The sequence below is a fragment of the Notothenia rossii genome, assembly GCF_949606895.1.
Source record: "Notothenia rossii genome assembly, chromosome: 5".
Lineage (NCBI taxonomy): Eukaryota > Metazoa > Chordata > Actinopteri > Perciformes > Nototheniidae > Notothenia > Notothenia rossii.
In genome coordinates, this window is record NC_136903.1 from 23,829,010 (window position 1) to 23,849,372 (window position 20,363).

At 41.4% G+C, this 20,363-nt stretch overlaps 1 protein-coding gene across 1 annotated transcript in view; it reads right to left on the reverse strand.

Moving 5' to 3' along the window:
• abcc8 (ATP-binding cassette, sub-family C (CFTR/MRP), member 8) overlaps positions 1-20,363 on the reverse strand; it is a 68,937-nt gene that overhangs the window by 14,757 nt on the left and 33,817 nt on the right. The window contains 11 exon segments of the mRNA XM_079680446.1: positions 146-271; positions 816-953; positions 1,796-1,876; positions 2,176-2,260; positions 5,060-5,158; positions 5,538-5,576; positions 7,101-7,133; positions 14,477-14,582; positions 14,695-14,767; positions 15,749-15,868; positions 16,139-16,297. Of these exon segments, the coding sequence (XP_079536572.1) occupies positions 146-271; positions 816-953; positions 1,796-1,876; positions 2,176-2,260; positions 5,060-5,158; positions 5,538-5,576; positions 7,101-7,133; positions 14,477-14,582; positions 14,695-14,767; positions 15,749-15,868; positions 16,139-16,297 (1,059 nt within the window).

Here is a 20,363-nt window from a genome sequence, read left to right on the forward strand (position 1 = left end):
GTCAAATCTGGTGAGAAAAGCCCTTCCTAGCAGCATGGGATTGTTTGCACCTCTCCAGAATCTAAAAGTGTTTTATCAACAAAAAAGCAAAGATTTAAAGTCACTAATGACTCACTAGCCCTTTAAATGTGCAATCATTAATCACCGACTCAAACTCCTGGTCCTTTCTGTTCATCAGGGTTTTCCACTGCTCAAAGAGGTCGGGCTGGGAGTTCTGGATGTCTTTCAGAGTCCCTTCAGCCTGGATAGTGCCATCCTTCATGGCAATGATCTAATCAAAACATACAGAAAGGTAGATAGCAGAGATGAAATCTTTAGTATGAGGACACATTGGAAATGAGGCTGTAAAAATCTGGGTTGTTTCTGACATAAACAATCTGCATCCCAAATGAAGTAATATAATGTTTACATCATGAATAATATAACACCATTACAAGGGAACAATCAATTACTGTAACTACTTGAGAGTAAAGAGTCTGTACACCTGCTGTTTATCCAGTTAAAGAGGCCCTATTATTGTTATTTGGGGTCTCCCTTGCCTGTAGTGTGTTATATCGGTCAGTTTCTCTGCCACACACTCCCCCCCACTTCAGTATAATAGTAGCATCATTATGTTACACTCGCGCTTCTGGGCGAGGGGCTCTGGTTTCAGACAGAGGGTGAAAAGATGTGCTGCATCACAGACAGGATGAGAAAAATAAAGACCTTTTTGAACATTAAAGCATGTAAATATGTCACATTAGAGGCATAAAATACAATGAATAAACCTGACAATTAGCATAAAAAGGCCCCATTAAATCCATAGCTGGCCATACCCAGTCTGCGTGTGGGAGATACTGAAGTTTGTGAGTGACCAACACCACCGTCCTGTTCTCCTCTCGAAGGAGCTTGAGGATGCCGTTCTGCATCAGATGGTCACTCAGGTGGATGTCTAAGGCAGAGAATGGGTCATCCTAAAAAAAACACATCATTACAAAGATTAAGAAATCACAACTTAAAAAACAACATTCAAAGTTAGAGTTTTGTGTGTGTTATTGCTTGGTTCCAGCTTTTGATAGGATTAACAGTTTTGTTCATTGTCATATATGAGTGTCACTTTATCATCTTACAACTTTAGACTTTATTCAGACTAAACAAGAGAATGAACAACATCACTGTGGCATCTAAGAAATTGTGAATAGAATTTTCCTTACTTTTTTCTAAAATGTTATAGCCTAAATGATTAATTAAGAAATAATAATCCGTCAGAAACTGACATTATCTAACTGACATTTAAAAGTTTCATTAAGCTCCTCAGCCCTGCAGCTCAGCTTTAGAATGTGTTACCATGTGTGTCACGCATGAAGGCATCACTAAAAGACTCACATCAGAGTTCTTATTAAAGTTTCAAAAACGACATTTCACTTTGAATACAGAATGTGTCTGCTAACAAGGTTGATTAAAGTGCAATCCAAGAACTGAAAACCTTCTTGTAAAGAAAGTGTGTGTGTGTGTGTGTGTGTGTGTGTGTGTGTGTGTGTGTGTGTGTGTGTGTGTGTGTGTGTGTGTGTGTGTGTGTGTGTGTGTGTGTGTGTGTGTGTGTGTGTGTGTGTGTGCCTGGTGTGTGCCTGGTGTGTGTGTGCCTGGTGTGTGTGTGTGTGTGTGTGTGTGTGTGTGTGTGTGTGTGTGTGTGTGTGTGTGTGTGTGTGTGTGTGTGTGTGTGTGTGTGTGTGTGTGTGTGTGTGTGTGTGTGTGTGTGTGTGTGTGTGTGTGTGTGTGTGTGTGTGTGTGTGTGTGTGCTCGTGTGAAGACTCACCAGGAAGACCACGTTGGTCTGTTGGTACAAAGCTCTAGCTACGCTGATACGCTGTCTCTGTCCCCCTGACAGGATGATACCCTGCGCCACAGGGCAGACAACTTTATTACATGGTTTTACTAGAGAGAAGGATGAACATGATTACATCCATGAATGCATGTGGCATTTAGCCCCAGAGACAAAGGAGATCAAAGTTTATTTCCAGAATGAAGAAATCATGACGGTTCTTCGGCAGAACAAGGTCAGTCCAGCTCCCTCCATACAAAACATCCAGGCTGCACATTAATGATGACAAGTGATTCTGCAGTACAGTAAAGCACAATGGGAGCATTGGGAACAAAAAGAACACAGACTATCCTAAATGTTACTGTGACACTGACCCGCTCCCCGATCTCTGTCAGCTCCCCCTGTGGAAGGATGTCAATGTCAGGCTGGAGGGAGCAGGCCTCGATCACAGCATTAAACCTACCGGGCACAAACAGACAGAATACAAGTGAGCACAGCTGCTAATTCAAGCCAGAAGGAAACGATGGGTCTGCTCATTATTAACCTCACAGCTAATAGCATTGACAGTAAATCAATATGAATTATTATCTTACATATAACTTGCAATTAGGTATGCTCAACACAACCAAAAAAACGTAGAAGGAGTTTGAGCTGCCTTTATTGATCCACATGAGAGATTCAGCGCTTGCTTCATCAGACTTTCTTCACCAGACACAGAATAAGAGGCAGATTCAAAAAGCACAGTCACAATGGGAACAAAAAGTTCATTGCTGCATCAATCAATAATTCATGTTTAGATTTAAATAAATCACATGTTGTTTAATAAATTGCATTTCATTTCTATATATTATCCTTATGAAATGATACCCACAAGATCTTTAAACTTACGGCGATAACATGACAGGTTGACAGCTTAGTGATTCAATAATAATGTGCCACAGCCCAGAGAAGGCAAATTATTCCTGTTTTAAGTAGTCTGCAAAATGTATCCCATTGCCGTAACCTGATGAATCTTTATGAGATTATTAATGTGCCCTCACCAGCTGAATATATATTTTGAATCCAAATCCAACAAATTACAAAATCTCCAGGAATAGATTTATGAATTCAGAGTCACATAATGGTTTTGTTTTGAATAAAGGAATCAGTCATATATTGCAGGACAACATGCCTACCAATGTGTGGCACACATTAAGCCACAAGCCTGCAATGGAGATGGACAAGTTCATGAAACAATATTGTGTTAAAGCTGCAGTTGCTGATGTTCAGTTGGTTTATTGTGTGACTTGTTAATCATCTTTGTTCAGCGTATTAGCATGCCACAAACAGAACACCACTATTTAGATGATGGGTTAAGAAAAGGAATGTAAAATTGAAAGACAGTCAGACGCCCAGCCAATAACATGTTCGCCCATAAAGGAAGAGTTGAGCCTTCCAAGCCAAAAATGATGAATCATGACAGGTGCAGATATTTCTTTTTTCAACTTTAACTTTTTTAAATGCGCGCTTGTAATGCAACATGATCGAAAGATTTGCAGTGTCACCCTTTAATATATTTTTTTGGAAACACCTCATGCTGAATCCCGTAAGTGATTTGGCTCCTCTGGATCCAACCAGAACATTAAGTGACAGAATGGGGGGGCGAGAGAGGAGTGTGAAGAGCAAGACAGAGGAGACAGCGAGGAGACAGCGAGGAGACAGTGAGGAGAAGCAGCGCAGGTTGGGCAAACATATCCCCAGCAACAAACCATAGCGACCCATTAGATGTAGTTTTAAAAAAAACAGTCCATTAGAGTCAGAGAGAGCCTGGCCATAAATCAGAGCAACTAACCTTTCAAAAAGATCATTTGTTGTAAGGATACAAACTGTGAGCGTGTGCCTCTTTGTTTGAATGTAAGTCATTACATGAGAGTGTGTTTGTTTTTGATTGTGCCCACGCAGGCGAAAACAGCATATGTTCTTGAGCCAGGAGGGAGTGAAACTGTGATGGACTCCAAGTGAAGAGACACAAAGACAAATCCTGGTTCGCATGGTCTGTGTGTCAAAACAGGTTAACTGGGAAGTCCCCAACTGGCATATTTGACTGGATTCACAGTGTTGACTTCAACAGACATCAACACATCCAATTTACCCCGGTGGCCTCAGGGAAAAAGAAGGTTATTGGCTCTAATTTGTCTTAACAGCATGGCCTGGCAACACATTGATTACCCTACTTTAATTACCAACTCATTTTAAAGGAGAATGACCTTAGACAGTTTGTTTAACTTTGATTAAGGTGCCACAGCGACTGTAATTAAGCAACAAAAGAAAGTTCAGTAATTATTGTGGGGATGACAGCTTACGCACAGTGGTTACTAATGCAAGAGTACATTCTGGAGAAAAGTTAACTTGGAGAGATTCATCAAACAAAACTAAGGAAAAGAGATGAAAACAGGATGTTAGGAGGCAACCTTGACAAATCAACCCGATCAATTGTCGGATTTGTACACTTAAAAGTAATACAATCTTATTCAATAGCCGGGCAGGTCTTTAATAAAGATGATGACCTTTATGAGTTTCTTAAAGATGAGTTGGCCATGACTTTATGGTGAGGTTGAATAAGTGTGTTGCATTGTGGGAGGAGCCTGCGACTGAAGCTTCTGTGCATTTGACAATAAAGCCTTTGAATGTTGAAGGCTACCGTTTTGAATGCTGTTAGACTAAGATGTTTTTCTGATTATAAGTCTACCACATTGATAGTGAATGAATGAGAGTAAACTGAATAGAGCCAAAAGACCCCACTTTGAATCACTTTGAACTGCAGTCTGTCCTCCACAGAAACATACAACAAAAGTTTTCTTTAAGAATCTGGTATTTCAGCTTGTAAGAAAATGTGCGTTTTGCACTTTCCTATAGCACCACATCAATGATGAATTAAATGTTTTGGTTGTGGCAGCGGCTGTGGAGAAGCTCAGCAGGTATAACTTTTTATACGGCTCAGGAGGTAGAGCGAGTTTCAACTAGTTAGAAGATTTGATCGTCACAAATCCGAAGCAGAACTTCCTCCAGAAAGCATTTCCATCGGTGTGTGGGTGCATGAGGAGCATTAGATCCTGATCAGTAGTTTGGTACCTCGTGTGGCAGCACCGATGTCAGTATATTGAATGTGAATGGCTCAATGCTGACATAAATAAATACAAAGTCAGCTTAATAAATAATAAAAGTTCATTTATCATGCATTTTTCAAGAGTCTGGTTTGGTGCAGGGAAGTTTTCCTACCTAGGTTTGATCATGGGCATCTCGAAGGTGATGTTCTCCACCACGGTGGAATTCAACAGCCAGGGCTTCTGGGAGGCGTAGCCCACAGCGCCTCTCTTCCTACCAGAGGTTTTAAAACACATGCAGAAGTTTCAAACAATCAATAATCTGCTCTCAATCTTAACATTTTATATCGCATAATTTGTTCTGTTTAAGAAATGTAAGGAACTATTCAACCTCCGGACACAGGGACTCTTTAACAATGCCTAAAAATAATAAAAATAATACCTGATGAATAAAAAAAACGTCCTGGAGACTCATAGTGATGTGTTTGTAAAGTAATGTGAAGGTCATGGGTGAATATGTCAGCAGACGGAATATCTTATTCTATATTATCTTCTTCTGGATAAGCTTACAAATTGCTTTTCTGCTTCACTGATTACAGTGATGTGTCTCCATGGAAACGCCCTGATTTTAACTTGTTATTGTCTGAGCTCACCTGATTTCTCCGTCACCTGCAGCATCTCTTTCTGTGGGGCTGCAGAGGAAACACACACACACACACACACACACACACACACACACACACACACACACACACACACACACACACACACACACACACACACACACACACACACACACACACACACACACACACACACACACACACACACACACACACACACACACACACACACACACACACACACACACACACACACACACACACACACACACACACACACACACACACACACCATTAATTGGGCAATACAGTTCCCTCTGAGAGGAACACATTATTGACTCCACCTTCATGCTGTAATGATTAACACAAAACAAACACTAACCCATATCCCCCCCTCCCCCTCTCCATGGCAATCATGTCACTGCCCTACATGAACACATCTATCATTAGCTGTGATCTTATCCTCCCTGAAAATAACGACCACCACCCACTCAAATTTTTTCTTCCTGTAATTTGCTGATATGGAATTCAGCGCCAGCCTGTTCTCAGAGGATCTGATTCCTCGGGCTGAGATAAGTGTGTCAACACAGCGGGGGGGGCCGGGGCTGGCTGTTGCTGTTGTTGGTGGTATCCTGTTCATCTAGTGTATGTGCTAGTGTATGTGGTCTCTGTCAGCAGCTACGTCTTCATTGGGTTAAATACTGAGGTAGATATTTGGGAGTTTGTTTTGTGTACATACATATATTATTTTACATTAAAAAGAAAACACCCTGACTTTATTACAGTAATATATGAACAGTGATCTAAACCTTGACAATAATTATTTCAAGGAATGTGACATAGCGTGTTTAATATAATCAATCTTTAATTGACATAACAATATTTTGTTTAAATCTCACACTTTAACTTTCACTTTGCTCTGACTAAGAGTAAACATGTTTTTTATTTGTTTTACTTATTGTGTAATTAACAACGTGTGCATACTAAGCCGTTTTTTTCATTTTATCTGCACTATCTGCTGTTGTAATCATGTCAATTTCCCCTTTGCGGGTCAAATAAAGGATTTCTGATTCTGAAATGTGCTGCCCTACTGTAAACTGTCACTCACCACACAGTTCTGGTTTCTCTGGACACTCACACCCATAAAACATTATGCTATCAATAGACAGAGATCTTAAAGTTTCCTTTTTAGTCAGTGACAAGACAGCAGCTGTCAAATGCTCACTGATATACTTTTGCCAATTGTGGGGTGTTTATGTGTTTTTGTGTGTGTGTGTGTGTGTGTGTGTGTGTGTGTGTGTGTGTGTGTGTGTGTGTGTGTGTGTGTGTGTGTGTGTGTGTGTGTGTGTGTGTCTTATGTGCAACAGCTGAATCAAACCTCTCAGCAACAACAGTGCACTGCAATATGTTTGCAATTAAAATATTCCCGTTATCCATGCTACAAATATTTTTCAATGTGTTTGGCTGCTACAGACTTTGTCCTCAGGGGGCAATTTCAGATATTCATGCAGGTTTGAAATTGGCCTTTACAGCACAACTAAAAATACATGTTGGCACTGATTTATGGTTTTATTTCTCTTTACTCTGACTCACCTTTCATATCCCTCTGATTCCAGGTTTGGTAGGCTGTGGAAACCAGAGAACAAAAGTATATAAATGGAAGTGTATCTCACAATTCTGCAATTATTCCTCAACACATTTAGTAAAAAATACAGGTAAAACTTCCAGAAGCCAGAAATTAATTATTGGGCTTGGGGACTCAATTTCAAAAGGCCATGACATTCACTTAAACTGTTATTTTAGAATGTGTGCACATATAAAGTACATACCGCACATGCACATAACCATTCACATTCACACTCAAACTCTCAAAGTCATTAAGATCTTATTGGCCGCTCAGTGCAGCTGCAGGGTACTTTTAGGTTTCCAGAGTTGACACCTCTCTCGTCCTGAGAAGGTGACTCTCAGAGGACAATCAGAGAGTTTCTGCCGCAGCTCGAACATCCCAGCTGTTCAGAAAGAACTACTAACTGACATGTCAACAAAACACTCTGAAAACACCCCTTGAGAAAATGACCTCATCAGACCTAATCACCTAATGACACTCGAAAGACACTGAAGTCTGAACGGACGGCTGATGTCTTTATCTTACAGTCTATGTAAAAACAGTGTAATCATGTATGAGTTGAGGATAAACAGTTTTCGTCTGCGACTGAACACTGAAGGCTATTTCCCCCTCAATCAATGTCAGGGTTGGGGAAAAATAGGAACCAAATGCAGATTGAAGAGGAAACAAAAGGCGAGCTTTATTAATCAAAAGCTGAACAAAAACAAGAATCCAAAAACAGGTACGAGGTAGCATCCAAACAAAGGTGACTGTGACCAACATGAAGGGAGACATGAACGACAAATAATGAACCAAGACTGAACACAGGAAGAGACTAGACTAAATATAGGGAGGGGTAATCACGAGACGAGAAACGGCCGGGCAGGGGAGGAGAAACACAAGGGCCACAGGTGAACACAATCAGACACACCAGGGAAACTAACGACAGGGAGGACAGAACAGCAAAATAACCCCAAAACTAGACACACAAAAACCCAAACCCTGACAATCAACCTTTAAAGTTGCAATGTCATGTGTGAATCATACAAAACAGTTTCTATCAGCGGCAAGAAATTCAGGTCTGATGCATTTCCAACCGTTTCAAACTGAATTAATTTTACTTTAACATCCTTCATTAAAACATAAAGTCATTTTATGATGATAGGGGTTATTATTGCGTGTGTATTGTGATGACCACCCATGACAGCAACAAACATTCATTTTAATCTCCTTAAGATGTTTGCTTGCTTTTCTTGTTTTTTTAATAGTAATAACTGAAACCCTTAAGGGTGTCAAACTCAATTTCATCGCGGGCCACATCAGCATGGTTGCACTCAAAGGGCCGGTTGTAACTTTAAGACTATACAAATATACATATATAAATATATAATATATATAAGTTTCTTCAGTGTGCATGTAACAAAATGAGATGCATTGTGGGGTATGTTGTTTATGGGCAAGGTGCGTCTGTAAAGCGGCATGTAAGCGTATAATAAACCTATTATATTCTTTGCAAGCTCTTGTAGGCCACATAAAATGAGGTTGAAGGCCGGATTTGGCCTGCGGGCCTTGAGTTTGACACCCCTGCTTTAGACTCTCTGGTAAACACTCCTGTCCCTCTCTCGTTAGGAACACGGGGTCATTCAGTTTATGTGTTGCAGTTAATTACTTCATCTTACAACAGATAATCTTTCAACACACAAGCTATCCAACCTGCACTGCTTCGACTGGATACCGTGGTCAAGCTAGAAATAGTCGTCCACTTTACTGACAGAGAAACCCCAGACACCCCCTGCCCTGGGCCATGTTTGGAGCGCAGCGGGACATGAAGGAGCAGGTGGCTGAGGGAGAAAGTTTGTTGCTCAAATTGGGGTAAAACTGATGGAAATGACAGGTTGCGTTTATAAAATATGGCTCAGTAAACACTTCAACCCCCCCAAAAAAAAAAGGTCTCCCTTCATGATCTGTCATTTGATCCACTAACAGGTTTTGCTATATCCAAAACGTAATCCTAATGTACATGACACTGCACCGATGAGAACGATCATGAGAATTAATCAAAAGCTCCAGAACAGCTTCTTTTAAGTGGTGAGACTTTTTTGTCGTAACCAAAATAGTTTGAGAGGCTTGGTTATATAAACACATGGAGCGCAGTGAGCTCAGGCTGAGCACCATCAGCTGATCAGAAACAGCTGACGCTCGGGGCCACCCGTCATCGCTCACTCTCCTGATTAGTCAGGCTGTTTCCCCCTGCCAGGCCCACGCTGATCTCATTTATCTGTTCTTCAAAATCTTTATTCCGCCCGTTATTTTGCTGGTCTTCTTCTCCCACATTCCACATCGCAGAAACTCTGTTCGAACATCAAAACGTTCAGCTCGGTCGGGAATCGATTGATATTACTTTTCTCATTCATAACTTTCATAATTCCCGAGATATATCCCATAATTCATCACATTTTTAACCATTGAAGTCAAAAGAGAAAATCTTCAGACTTGAACAATCTTCATGCGACTTCAACTGCTAACTGTTCATTCATACTTTCACTCAGAAACCTCATTCCAACTTTAAATTGTTACACATCTTTCTGACATTATTCATATTAAACAACTTTTAAATCAGATTCATACTTTTATAAATATTAAACATTGTTCAGACCTTGGTAAAGAGGCCTTCTTCAGCTTTAACATTGCGCAGATCGTTAAGGCAGAGTGTGGGATGTCAGAGTTAGAGTGGAGGACAGTTTGAAATTCCCCTTCATATTTTTTTTTACACCTGCCATAATTCCCAAACCCTACACTTCTGAGACATAATTTGTCATGACAAACGTAGTAAAACATCTCGTAGCTTGAAAAATGAAAAAGAATTAAGCAAAAATTGTAACACAAGGCTCGCCATGAAACACGGTTTTCTCATAACTTCAGTGAAAATGCTCCAAACGGCCCAAAACTTCACAGGTTTTGTAACGATGCAGCCATCCACACATCTAAATCCAAATATTCTGCTGCTTTTACAAGCCTTTTTACTTTATTTTCTTCTCTCATATTTCAAGCCCCCAGTGTTCATGTATAATTTCAATCTAAATTCTTCACTTTCTTCTTACACATTACATTTCAGCATAGCAGTTTAGCATCAGCTTTTCAGCATAAAGCATTCCCACTATAGCAATTTCTTCAAGAATTGCATTCTCTAGTTTGTTCCTGCTGTTTTTCTTAGCTCTGAATCAGACTTCTGCTCGCAGTTCTTTACCCCCACAAGATGAAATATTTCATAATTTTTAGCTCAAAGTGTTACTGACTGAAACACAGCTTGACAATAAAAACAACAATCACGGCAGAAATGATTGTGTCTGCATGATAAGTGAGAGTGCTCGGGCAACAGAACATGAGAGGGAGTGCCAGCATAGCACTGGCATCAGGACTGAGGGAGGGAGTGTGTGAGAGTGTGTGTGACTGCCATGGACACTGAGCTAATCAAGTAGTCGGAACTCAACTCTACTGACAAATTGATATTGATGGTGGCGCTCTTCTGGCCAGGTGACAAGACACTCAGATGCAGGAGACCGCATTCAGTGGGATATGAATATTTAGTTTCAGCTGAGCTACTTCAAATGAATTCCACTTTTCTAGATCCAATAGCGGGACTTTCTCGAAAACAGAACAGAGGTTCCATCTGAGCAAAGCAATTTTTAAGTGAAACCACAAGTTAAAGTGCAATCACAAAATGTACTGAACACATTACAATCAACTGGGGGTCAGTACAACACCACTCTCACTGACACATTTTAAACTCAGAGTGAAAACTGTGGGTGGGAAACATTTTGTAGGACAACTGACCAACAAAGTAACCTATAGAGGTGTTGGCTTCAGCTAGAAACAGTAAGTGGATTTAGGATTAGCTTAAATTGCACAAAACTGCTTGTTACTCAGACATTTCCACCAATCCTGGGGGAATCACTTTAGCTAAAAAGTAAATAAATATAAGCTAGATATAGTCCAGAGCTTCAAGATAATTTTCAAAAGGAAATTAGACGTTAGTGTGTGCTATCATTGCATGCATTGAGTCATCTGAAAATGTGTTTATAGCAGCAGTTGGGCTTGTTTTACTTTATCTCATGTCAGTGTTGTGTTAAATCTCCCCTCAGATTCCTCTACAGCAGGGATCACCAACTATTTGTACAAGGGCCAAAATGTATCCAATAGACACTATCACGGGCCAACGATTTTTATATAGCCGAGAATTTGGAAGTTGGGGGGGTGCTAGTGGAGCACGCTCAGGTACTGCGGACAGCATATAGCTTAGCAGACTCTTCACGCTAACGAAGGATCACTTCTAGGCAGGGTTGGCAGGGTTACTTTGTAAATGTAATCATCAGTTACTGAATACTGAATATATAATCTGAAAGTAATCAGAATACAGTTACAGTTACGTGTCTTAAAAATGTAACGTATTCAGATTACTTTTAGAATACTTTGGGAATACTTTATTTTTCCATAACAGATGGGTATGTTTTGGTGAACAGGAGACACTTATTTTACTGTTTTAATGGCTTGTCAAGAACTCAAACACAACATCTTAGTGTCATTCTGGACAGATCCCTCTCATCTGCACCCCACATAAAAAACATCAGCCGTCATTAACCACGCCCACTTCCGCATTACGCAGCAAAAAAAAAGAGCCTATAGTTATTCAGGTACTATTCTGATGCTAATACTTTAGTACTTATACTTGAGTATTTCTACACTCTGGTACTTGTACCTTTACTCAAGTACAAGATCACTTCTTACACCTCTGGAAAGCACTTTTATGTAAAGGAATACATTTTTATAAATGTCCCAACATTTCATTTTTACATGGCAAAACATTAATATGTTATTAATGTTAAAATAGACATTTATAACATTTATAAGGACGGTATTTTGCTTGTCAGATTCATTGTCAGATCCAGATTTCGCGGGTGTGCCGTACGGTATTTTGCTTGTCAGATTCATTGTCAGATTCAGATTTCGCGGGTGTGCCGTGTCTACGTAGAGCTACGTCGATCCTTGCGTAATGCGGAAGTGGGCGTGGTTAAATCTAAACTGGGTTGGAATAACGATAGACGCCACCCGGACTGTATTCTTTGTACTGTCTTAAAACCTTTCCTTGGAATATGTTATGAATTGTAAGGTGTCCTTGAGTGCTTTGAAAGGCGCCCCTAAATAGAATGAATTATCATTATTATTTATTATCTGAAATGATGTAATAACTTTTAAAACGTTTTCCAGTCACTTGCCCCATGCATTCAGCAGCAGCAGGCCATTCACTTTGATCCCGTTATGAAATGTCATCATTTCGACAATAAAGAAATGCTACATAAACGTTATCTTGCACCTTTTATCTAACCATCTCCGTTTCTAACTTTCAATATATTTTAAGAGATCTCTCTCTCATCTGCGTGCGGGGGCGGGGCCTCACAGACACGCTGCATCTCTCTCGCTCACAGACATGCTGCAGCGCTGTGCAGTGAGCACACAGTTCTGCCGGTAATGAATATTACATTTTGTGAGGAAACTTTTCCACCAATAATTCCAATAAGTATTCCAAAATGTATTCACTTCAGGTTTACGAAAGTAACTGTAATCAGATTACTCGTTTTTAAAATGTAACGCCAACTGAATACAGTTAGCCTTCTGGATTTTTGTATTCTGATTACGTAACCCCGTTACATGTATTCCGTTACAACCAACCCAACCCTGCTTCTAGGCTACTGTCCCGCAGCTCCTGCCTCTCTGACTCTGTCGCAGCGGGGCTACTGCTGTGGTGCGGAGCGCCATAGATATATAAACCAAACACTAGATGACTCACCCGCGCTGCTGGCCAATGGAGACCGACGTTGCCACATGGCGGCCATATTGCCACTCATTCATAACAATAGCCGCGTTCACACCGGAGTACTTTTCCCACTTTAGTTCCGATGTAGTTCCGAAATGTCGCGTTCACACCAAAAAGAGCCGGAACTAAAATTAGTTCATGAGAACCTTTTTACCCCCTTTTCCGTCCCTGCTAGAGAGCAAATAGCTATATTTCTGATTGGCTGGTCGGATTGCAAACCACGCCCCGTAAAACTAAAAAAAAGTGTTGTGAAGCCACCATTTTTATTATCCTCGCAATAGCATAATTAGGATTAGCATTAGCCCAGCGCAGAAACGCAGAGAGACTAATTTATGGCAACCCAAATAAAACATGGGAGCGGTGGAGATGAGGAGGTGTCGGCGTTCTGGCGATTCACTCGGAAGGCCCCAACTCCGGGGACTTCCGGCCGGGGAACTATATCGGAACTAAAGTGGGAAAAGTACTCCGGTGTGAACGCGGCTATTATGTCTATGGTGCACTATTGAAATAACCGTAGATTGCTCAATTTTCAACCAATTTTCAAACGGTTTGGTTCGTTATAAACATCCAAGATGTAGTTATGATACTGCATACTTATATTTATAATCATTAACTTTTTTTTTTCAACATGTCTTGTTGTCTCCTGTATCATAGCCATACTAATAACGTTTATAATAAACCAAACCGCTTGTAAATCAGTCAAGATTTCAGCGAGTTAAGAGCATTATTGTGCAGATCACTCACCTTACAACAGCTGTAGAGGTCGTTGTTGACTGTGGTAAGATGGCCGCCGGTGAGCTACGCTGGCGACTCCCCCTTGAGCCATCTAGTGTTTATATCTATGCGGAGCTTATTAACCAGACTCTTCACAACAAAGGATCAATTCTTCTTCAAGGCAGGGAAGGTTTCGCAGTACCCAGTCTACTGTCCCGCAGCTGCTGCCTCTCCGTTGGACTCCGGTACTGCACCTTACTCACGAGACTTTGTAAAAAATGGGTGGGGGGCGAACGCACTAACCACTCCGCCAACGCCACAGTCACCCCCGTCGTGCGGGCCGGATGAGAATTTCTGGTGGGCCGCCAGTTGGTGGTCACTGCTCTACAGACTAGTGGCCATCAACTGGCGGCCCGCGGGCCACATCCGGCCCGCCAGACATTCTCATCCGGCCCACACGGCGTGGGTGACTGTGGCGTTGGTGGAGCGGTTAGTGCGTTCGCCCCCCACTCGTTTTCTTTTTACAACGTCTCGTGACTAATGTGCAGTACCGGAGTCCAACAGAGAAACAGCAGCTGCGGGACAGTAGACTGCGTGCTGCGTAGCCTTCCCTGCCCTGAAGAACAAGTGATCCTTCGTGAAGAGTCTGCTTTATGTGCTCCGCAGCAGTAGTCCCGCTGCAAGGCTCCGGCGACTTCACAGTACATGCACATTTATTCAAATCCAAAAAGGGATTATACAGTTTTAACTGAAGCATCAGGACTAATGGAAACTAACCTGTTCCAGTAGACTGCTCCTGATACTCTCTGCATCTCGCCCAGCGCTGCCAACAACAGAGACGACTTCCCACTGCCCACCTGGCCAACAATCATAGTCAGCTTACCTGAGAGGGTTGAGAGGAAGCAAAGTAAACAGGTGAGTGACTGAAATACTGCATGGAGAAAGGATTCGGAGAGGAATCGATGAGGCATATTGTATATCACACTGTGACTCACCAAAAGGAATCTTGACATCCACATTAGAAAGAGTTGGCGGTCCATCGGTCCAGGTGAAATAACCACTGATTATCTAGGAAAGCAAAGCACAGGTAAAACAATTACCTTACTCTTTAGCAAGTAAACAGTCAAACCTGCAATCTGTACGAGGTGATGCAAGGTGAGGTAATAAGATGTACCGTAAATTTGTACTTGTTTTCTCTTCATGCAGGGGAAAGAAGATACTGATGCTTTTCACTTCACAGACTATGCCAGGCAAATTATTTAGACTGAACATTCAGTTGAAGAGCAATCAGTCTCCATTCAGAAGAATTTGAGATATTGACAATGAGATTTTCTTTTTTTATACATAAAACTAAGCCCAGTTCATACACTTTATGTTAAAAGGAATATATTAACCAAGAAAAACTCCAAACATTTACATTTTTTATATATTTGAACATGTAGTGTCCCATCTGTAATTTACTGTAATGTAAGTATTTATTATGAAACGTTCATTTTTAACCCATGACTATGATATTATGATTCATGCTTTTAATATCCTGTTTTTATGCCTGGATGCCAGAAAAGCAATATAGTTATTTTTAAAGTTTTTATAGTCATATAGTAGTAATGTAATAATACACTGAACAGCTTTGCCTTTCTGTTGCTGCAGTGTCTACATTAATGGTTAAAAAGCTCTCTTTTCTCCAGGTCCCTGGATCCCTCTTGGTTTGAATAATTTACCGTTAAAATTTCAGTCGATAACTCCTTTTGGATTGTTTATAACCACCAGAGCATGGACAACATAATGGGAATGCCACACACATAATTACTGCTTTTCATCCAAGTAAACAGGTAATTAAAGGTAATTCTTGACAAATAGTGACAACATCTGGATATAAAGTGTGTTAATCCTCCATTAACTCAGTCAGTTTCATTTTAAAGTACTACAATTTAAAGAAAGGGGCAAAATGTTCAGATCACCATTTCAAATTTGATAAGACCTTGAATAATATTACATATTTTTTCTGAGCAGGAGCATCTGGTGCATTTGTCCTTTTCTCGCTCTCACTTTGATGCAGATGTCCTGGTCCATGTCCTGGTAGGGTCCGTCTCCCTCGTGGTCCCCCTGGGAGCTGTAGTTGTTCCAGTCATCCCTCGGGGGGCGTTTCCGATTCACCACCTTCAGAGGCTTGAGGTGTCGGGACGAAGACGAGGAAGAGAAGGATGAAGTGAGAGGTTTAGAAGATGGCTAGAGGAGGGTAGCGTTACAACAGTCACGAAGGACAAAGAGGTAAATGGTGATATTATCACAAGTACGATAATGTGGAGGAAGAAAACAACATTCAAAGCAAAATGAGACAGCCTGGATGCAGCAGCAGGGGAGATAACAAGAAAACTGACATCTACCTTATTGCCTAAATCAAGCCAACATAAAAAGCGTGTGTGCACATGTACTCACCACAGCCTGGTATCTGTTTTGGTTGTGATTGCTGGAGCCAGAGGTTAACATCGCTCTAGGCTCCTGTTCCTCTCCTATCTCATCGCATGAGAAAAACTCGCTGAGCTTCTGAACACTGCACATCAAACAGAAAGACAATACATGAGTAATGAGGTCAATCTAAATTAATATGTATAACACATTTGTATAGAATGCTCAAAATATGGTGCAAGTACAACAGATAGGTAACAAAGTCTTTCATTGAGCTTTCTTCCGTTCATGTAAAGATAACAGCATCCCTGCTGTTTATGGTCCCAAAGCTCATTCAGAGGAAGATGTTTCAATGACAACGAGCTTTTGCTTTCTCTGATACACTCACATATCTCTCTACATCTCTGAATTGAATCTTGTCTCTTCTTCTACTTCACTACCTAAATGAGAAAAAATGCTTGCCAGATCAAGACCATCTTAATTGAATTACTAAATGTGGGCTGAATGTCGGATCTGACACTGGCCCTCATTTCCTTCAATTTCCTTTATCTTTTTTTGTTTTTTACTTTTATTGTCATTACACAGTAGGCCTACTTACTATGGAACAAAATGGTTTCTCTGCATTTGACCCCTCCTAGTGTTTAGGAGCAGTGGGCTGCCATTATGAACGTAATCAGTTTATAGTAGGGTTAGGTTTTAGGCTGTTTGTTAAAGCAAATACACTGAAATAGTAATCAGTATTTTGCATATTATCACAAGTGCATTAAAACATGAGAATTACTCTTGAAACATGGAGCCGAAACGGGTCGTATCCACTACAGTTCTCTATCATATAGAGTCAGACAGTTCGGCCACACGAGGCCGACAGGGAAATGCAGATAACGATAACGAGTCCCAAGGTGGGTAGATCTGCGGACGCAACGCTCTGGGGGCCAAACGGCTCCGTGATTACGCCCAATACGATCATTTCCTGATAACGAATATACTGACGGGCTGTCAGGAGAGGGGGAGGAAAAGAGAGACTCCGTATATTATTCTTGTATTATTATATAGAGTCGTTATTCATTTGTTTTACAGTTCAATAAATAATAACCGGCACTTTTATAATTTTGTCCGGAATATTTCAACTTTAACGGACATGTTAACCGGCAAAAACAAATTATAACGGAAACTCTGCTGCACGGTTCCCTCGTCCCTTGGAAGAGACGGAAAGGTGGGTGTTTTTCATCTGCTAGTGGGCTACCGGGGAGATTTACAGCAGGAGCACACGCTTGCCTCAGGGAGGGAGAAAAAGAGCCAGAGCCCTGGCCCCTGCCTCTCCCCACCTCTGCTGCTAAATCCACCAAGGAGAATAAACAGAAGGGCACCCATGCATGCTCGTGAAGTCTTCTTCGCTGCTTTTGGTGTATTTTGTGGCGGAAGTACAGCGCCACTTACAGGCCCGGCATATGTACTACAGCGTCTCCAGCGGGTCGAGTGCATAGATGAGTGGTCTCGTGTGAATGGACACGTTTCTGGTGCCGATTGCGTATGAACGGAAGAATTTTTTGATATCGAATTCGGTTTGTTTTCGTTACCGTCTCCGTGTGGCTAGGGTCTAAAGGCCCGGACACACCAGGCCGATTATCGTTGTCGGTGGGCGTCAGGCCGACGATGAGCGTCGACACGCCCCACTCAGATTATTTTCAGCCGGGCAGACGCCTTTTCGGCCGAAGGAATCGGCGGGCAGTCGGCCAAAGGCAGTCGGCAAAAGAAATCGCTCTGATTGGCTGTTCAGCTAGCGAATCAGTGCATGAGAAGCGAAACGGAAGTGAGGGACCCAAACAAACTATTAAGAAGGCAAATCTGAAATTTCATTGAACTCCAGCTCTCGACACAGGTTCGGGAAAGCCCCATGGGCTTCTCGTTGTAGAGTGAAAATGGAACGCACACGCTATTTTTTTTTTTTTTATATCACGCAGTCTGTTCTTCTTCTCTCGGTTATCACGTAGTCTGTCTTCCGGTTGTTGCCTCTTTTGAATGACGAATACACACTACCGCCGCCTGCTGGTAAGAAGAATTTGAGATATTGACAATGAGATTTTCTTTTTTTATACATAAAACTAAGCCCAGTTCATACACTTTATGTTAAAAGGAATATATTAACCAAGAAAACTCCAAACATTTACATTTTTTATATATTTGAACATGTAGTGTCCCATCTGTAATTTACTGTAATGTAAGTATTTATTATGAAACGTTCATTTTTAACCCATGACTATGATATTATGATTCATGGTTTTAATATCCTGTTTTTTATGCCTGGATGCCAGAAAAGCAATATAGTTATTTTTAAAGCTTTTATAGTCATATAGTAGTAATGTAATAATACACTGAACAGCTCTGCCTTTCTGTTGCTGCAGTGTCTACATTAATGGTTAAAAAGCTCTCTTTTCTCCAGGTCCCTGGATCCCTCTTGGTTTGAATAATTTTGGTATCTGTTTTGGTTGTGATTGCTGGAGCCAGAGGTTAACATCGCTCTAGGCTCCTGTTCCTCTCCTATCTCATCGCATGAGAAAAAACTCGCTGAGCTTCTGAACACTGCACATCAAACAGAAAGACAATACATGAGTAATGAGGTCAATCTAAATTAATATGTATAACACATTTGTATAGAATGTTCAAAATATGGTGCAAGTACAACAGATAGGTAACAAAGTCTTTCATTGAGCTTTCTTCCGTTCATGTAAAGATAACAGCATCCCTGCTGTTTATGGTCCCAAAGCTCATTCAGAGGAAGATGTTTCAATGACAACGAGCTTTGCTTTCTCTGATACACTCACATATCTCTCTACATCTCTGAATTGAATCTTGTCTCTTCTTCTACTTCACTACCTAAATGAGAAAAAATGCTTGCCAGATCAAGACCATCTTAATTGAATTACTAAATGTGGGCTGAATGTCGGATCTGACACTGGCCCTCATTTCCTTCAATTTCCTTTAAATTTTTTTTGTTTTTTACTTTTATTGTCATTACACAGTAGGCCTACTTACTATGTAACAAAATGGTTTCTCTGCATTTGACCCATCCTAGTGTTTAGGAGCAGTGGGCTGCCATTATGAACGTAATCAGTTTATAGTAGGGTTAGGTTTTAGGCTGTTTGTTAAAACAAATACACTGAAATAGTAATCAGTATTTTGCATATTATCACAAGTGCATTAAAACATGAGAATTACTCTTGAAACATAGAGCCGACATGGGTCGTATCCACTACAGTTCTCTATCATATAGAGTCAGACCGTTCGGCCACACGAGGCCGACAGGGAAACGCAGATAACGATAACGAGTCCCAAGGTGGGTAGATCTGCGGACGCAACGCTCTGGGGGCCAAACGGCTCCGTGATTACGCCCAATACGATCATTTCCTGATAACGAATATACTGACGGGCTGTCAGGAGAGGGGGAGGAAAAGAGAGACTCCGTATATTATTCTTGTATTATTATATAGAGTCGTTATTCATTTGTTTTACAGTTCAATAAATAATAACCGGCACTTTATAATTTTGTCCGGAATATTTCAACTTTAACGGACATGTTAACCGGCAAAAAAAAATTATAACGGAAACTCTGCTGCACGGTTCCCTCGTCCTTGGAAGAGACGGAAAGGTGGGTGTTTTTCATCTGCTAGTGGGCTACCGGGGAGATTTACAGCAGGAGCACACGCTTGCGGAGGGAGAAAAAGAGCCAGAGCCCTGGCCCCTGCCTCTCCCCACCTCTGCTGCTAAATCCACCAAGGAGAATAAACAGAAGGGCAACCATGGCACCCATGCATGGTCGTGAAGTCTTCTTCGCTGCTTTTGGTGTATTTTGTGGCGGAAGTACAGCGCCACTTACAGGCCCGGCATATGTACTACAGCGTCTCCAGCGGGTCGAGTGCATGGTTGAGTGGTCTCGTGTGAACGGACACGTTTCTGGTGCCGATTGCGTATGAACGGAAAACTTTTTTGATAACGAATTTGGTTGTTTTCGTTACCGTCTCCGTGTGGCTAGGGTCTAAAGGTCCGGACACACCAGGCGATTATCGTTGTCGGTGGCGTCAGGCCGACGATGAGCGTCGACACGCCCACTCAGATTGGTGTTTCCCGCACCGTCGGGTCTTTTCAGCCGGGCAGACGCCTTTTCGGCCGAAAGAATCGGCGGGCAGTCGGCCAAAGGCAGTCGGCAAAAGAAATCGCTCTGATTGGCTGTTCAGCTAGCGAATCAGTGCATGAGAAG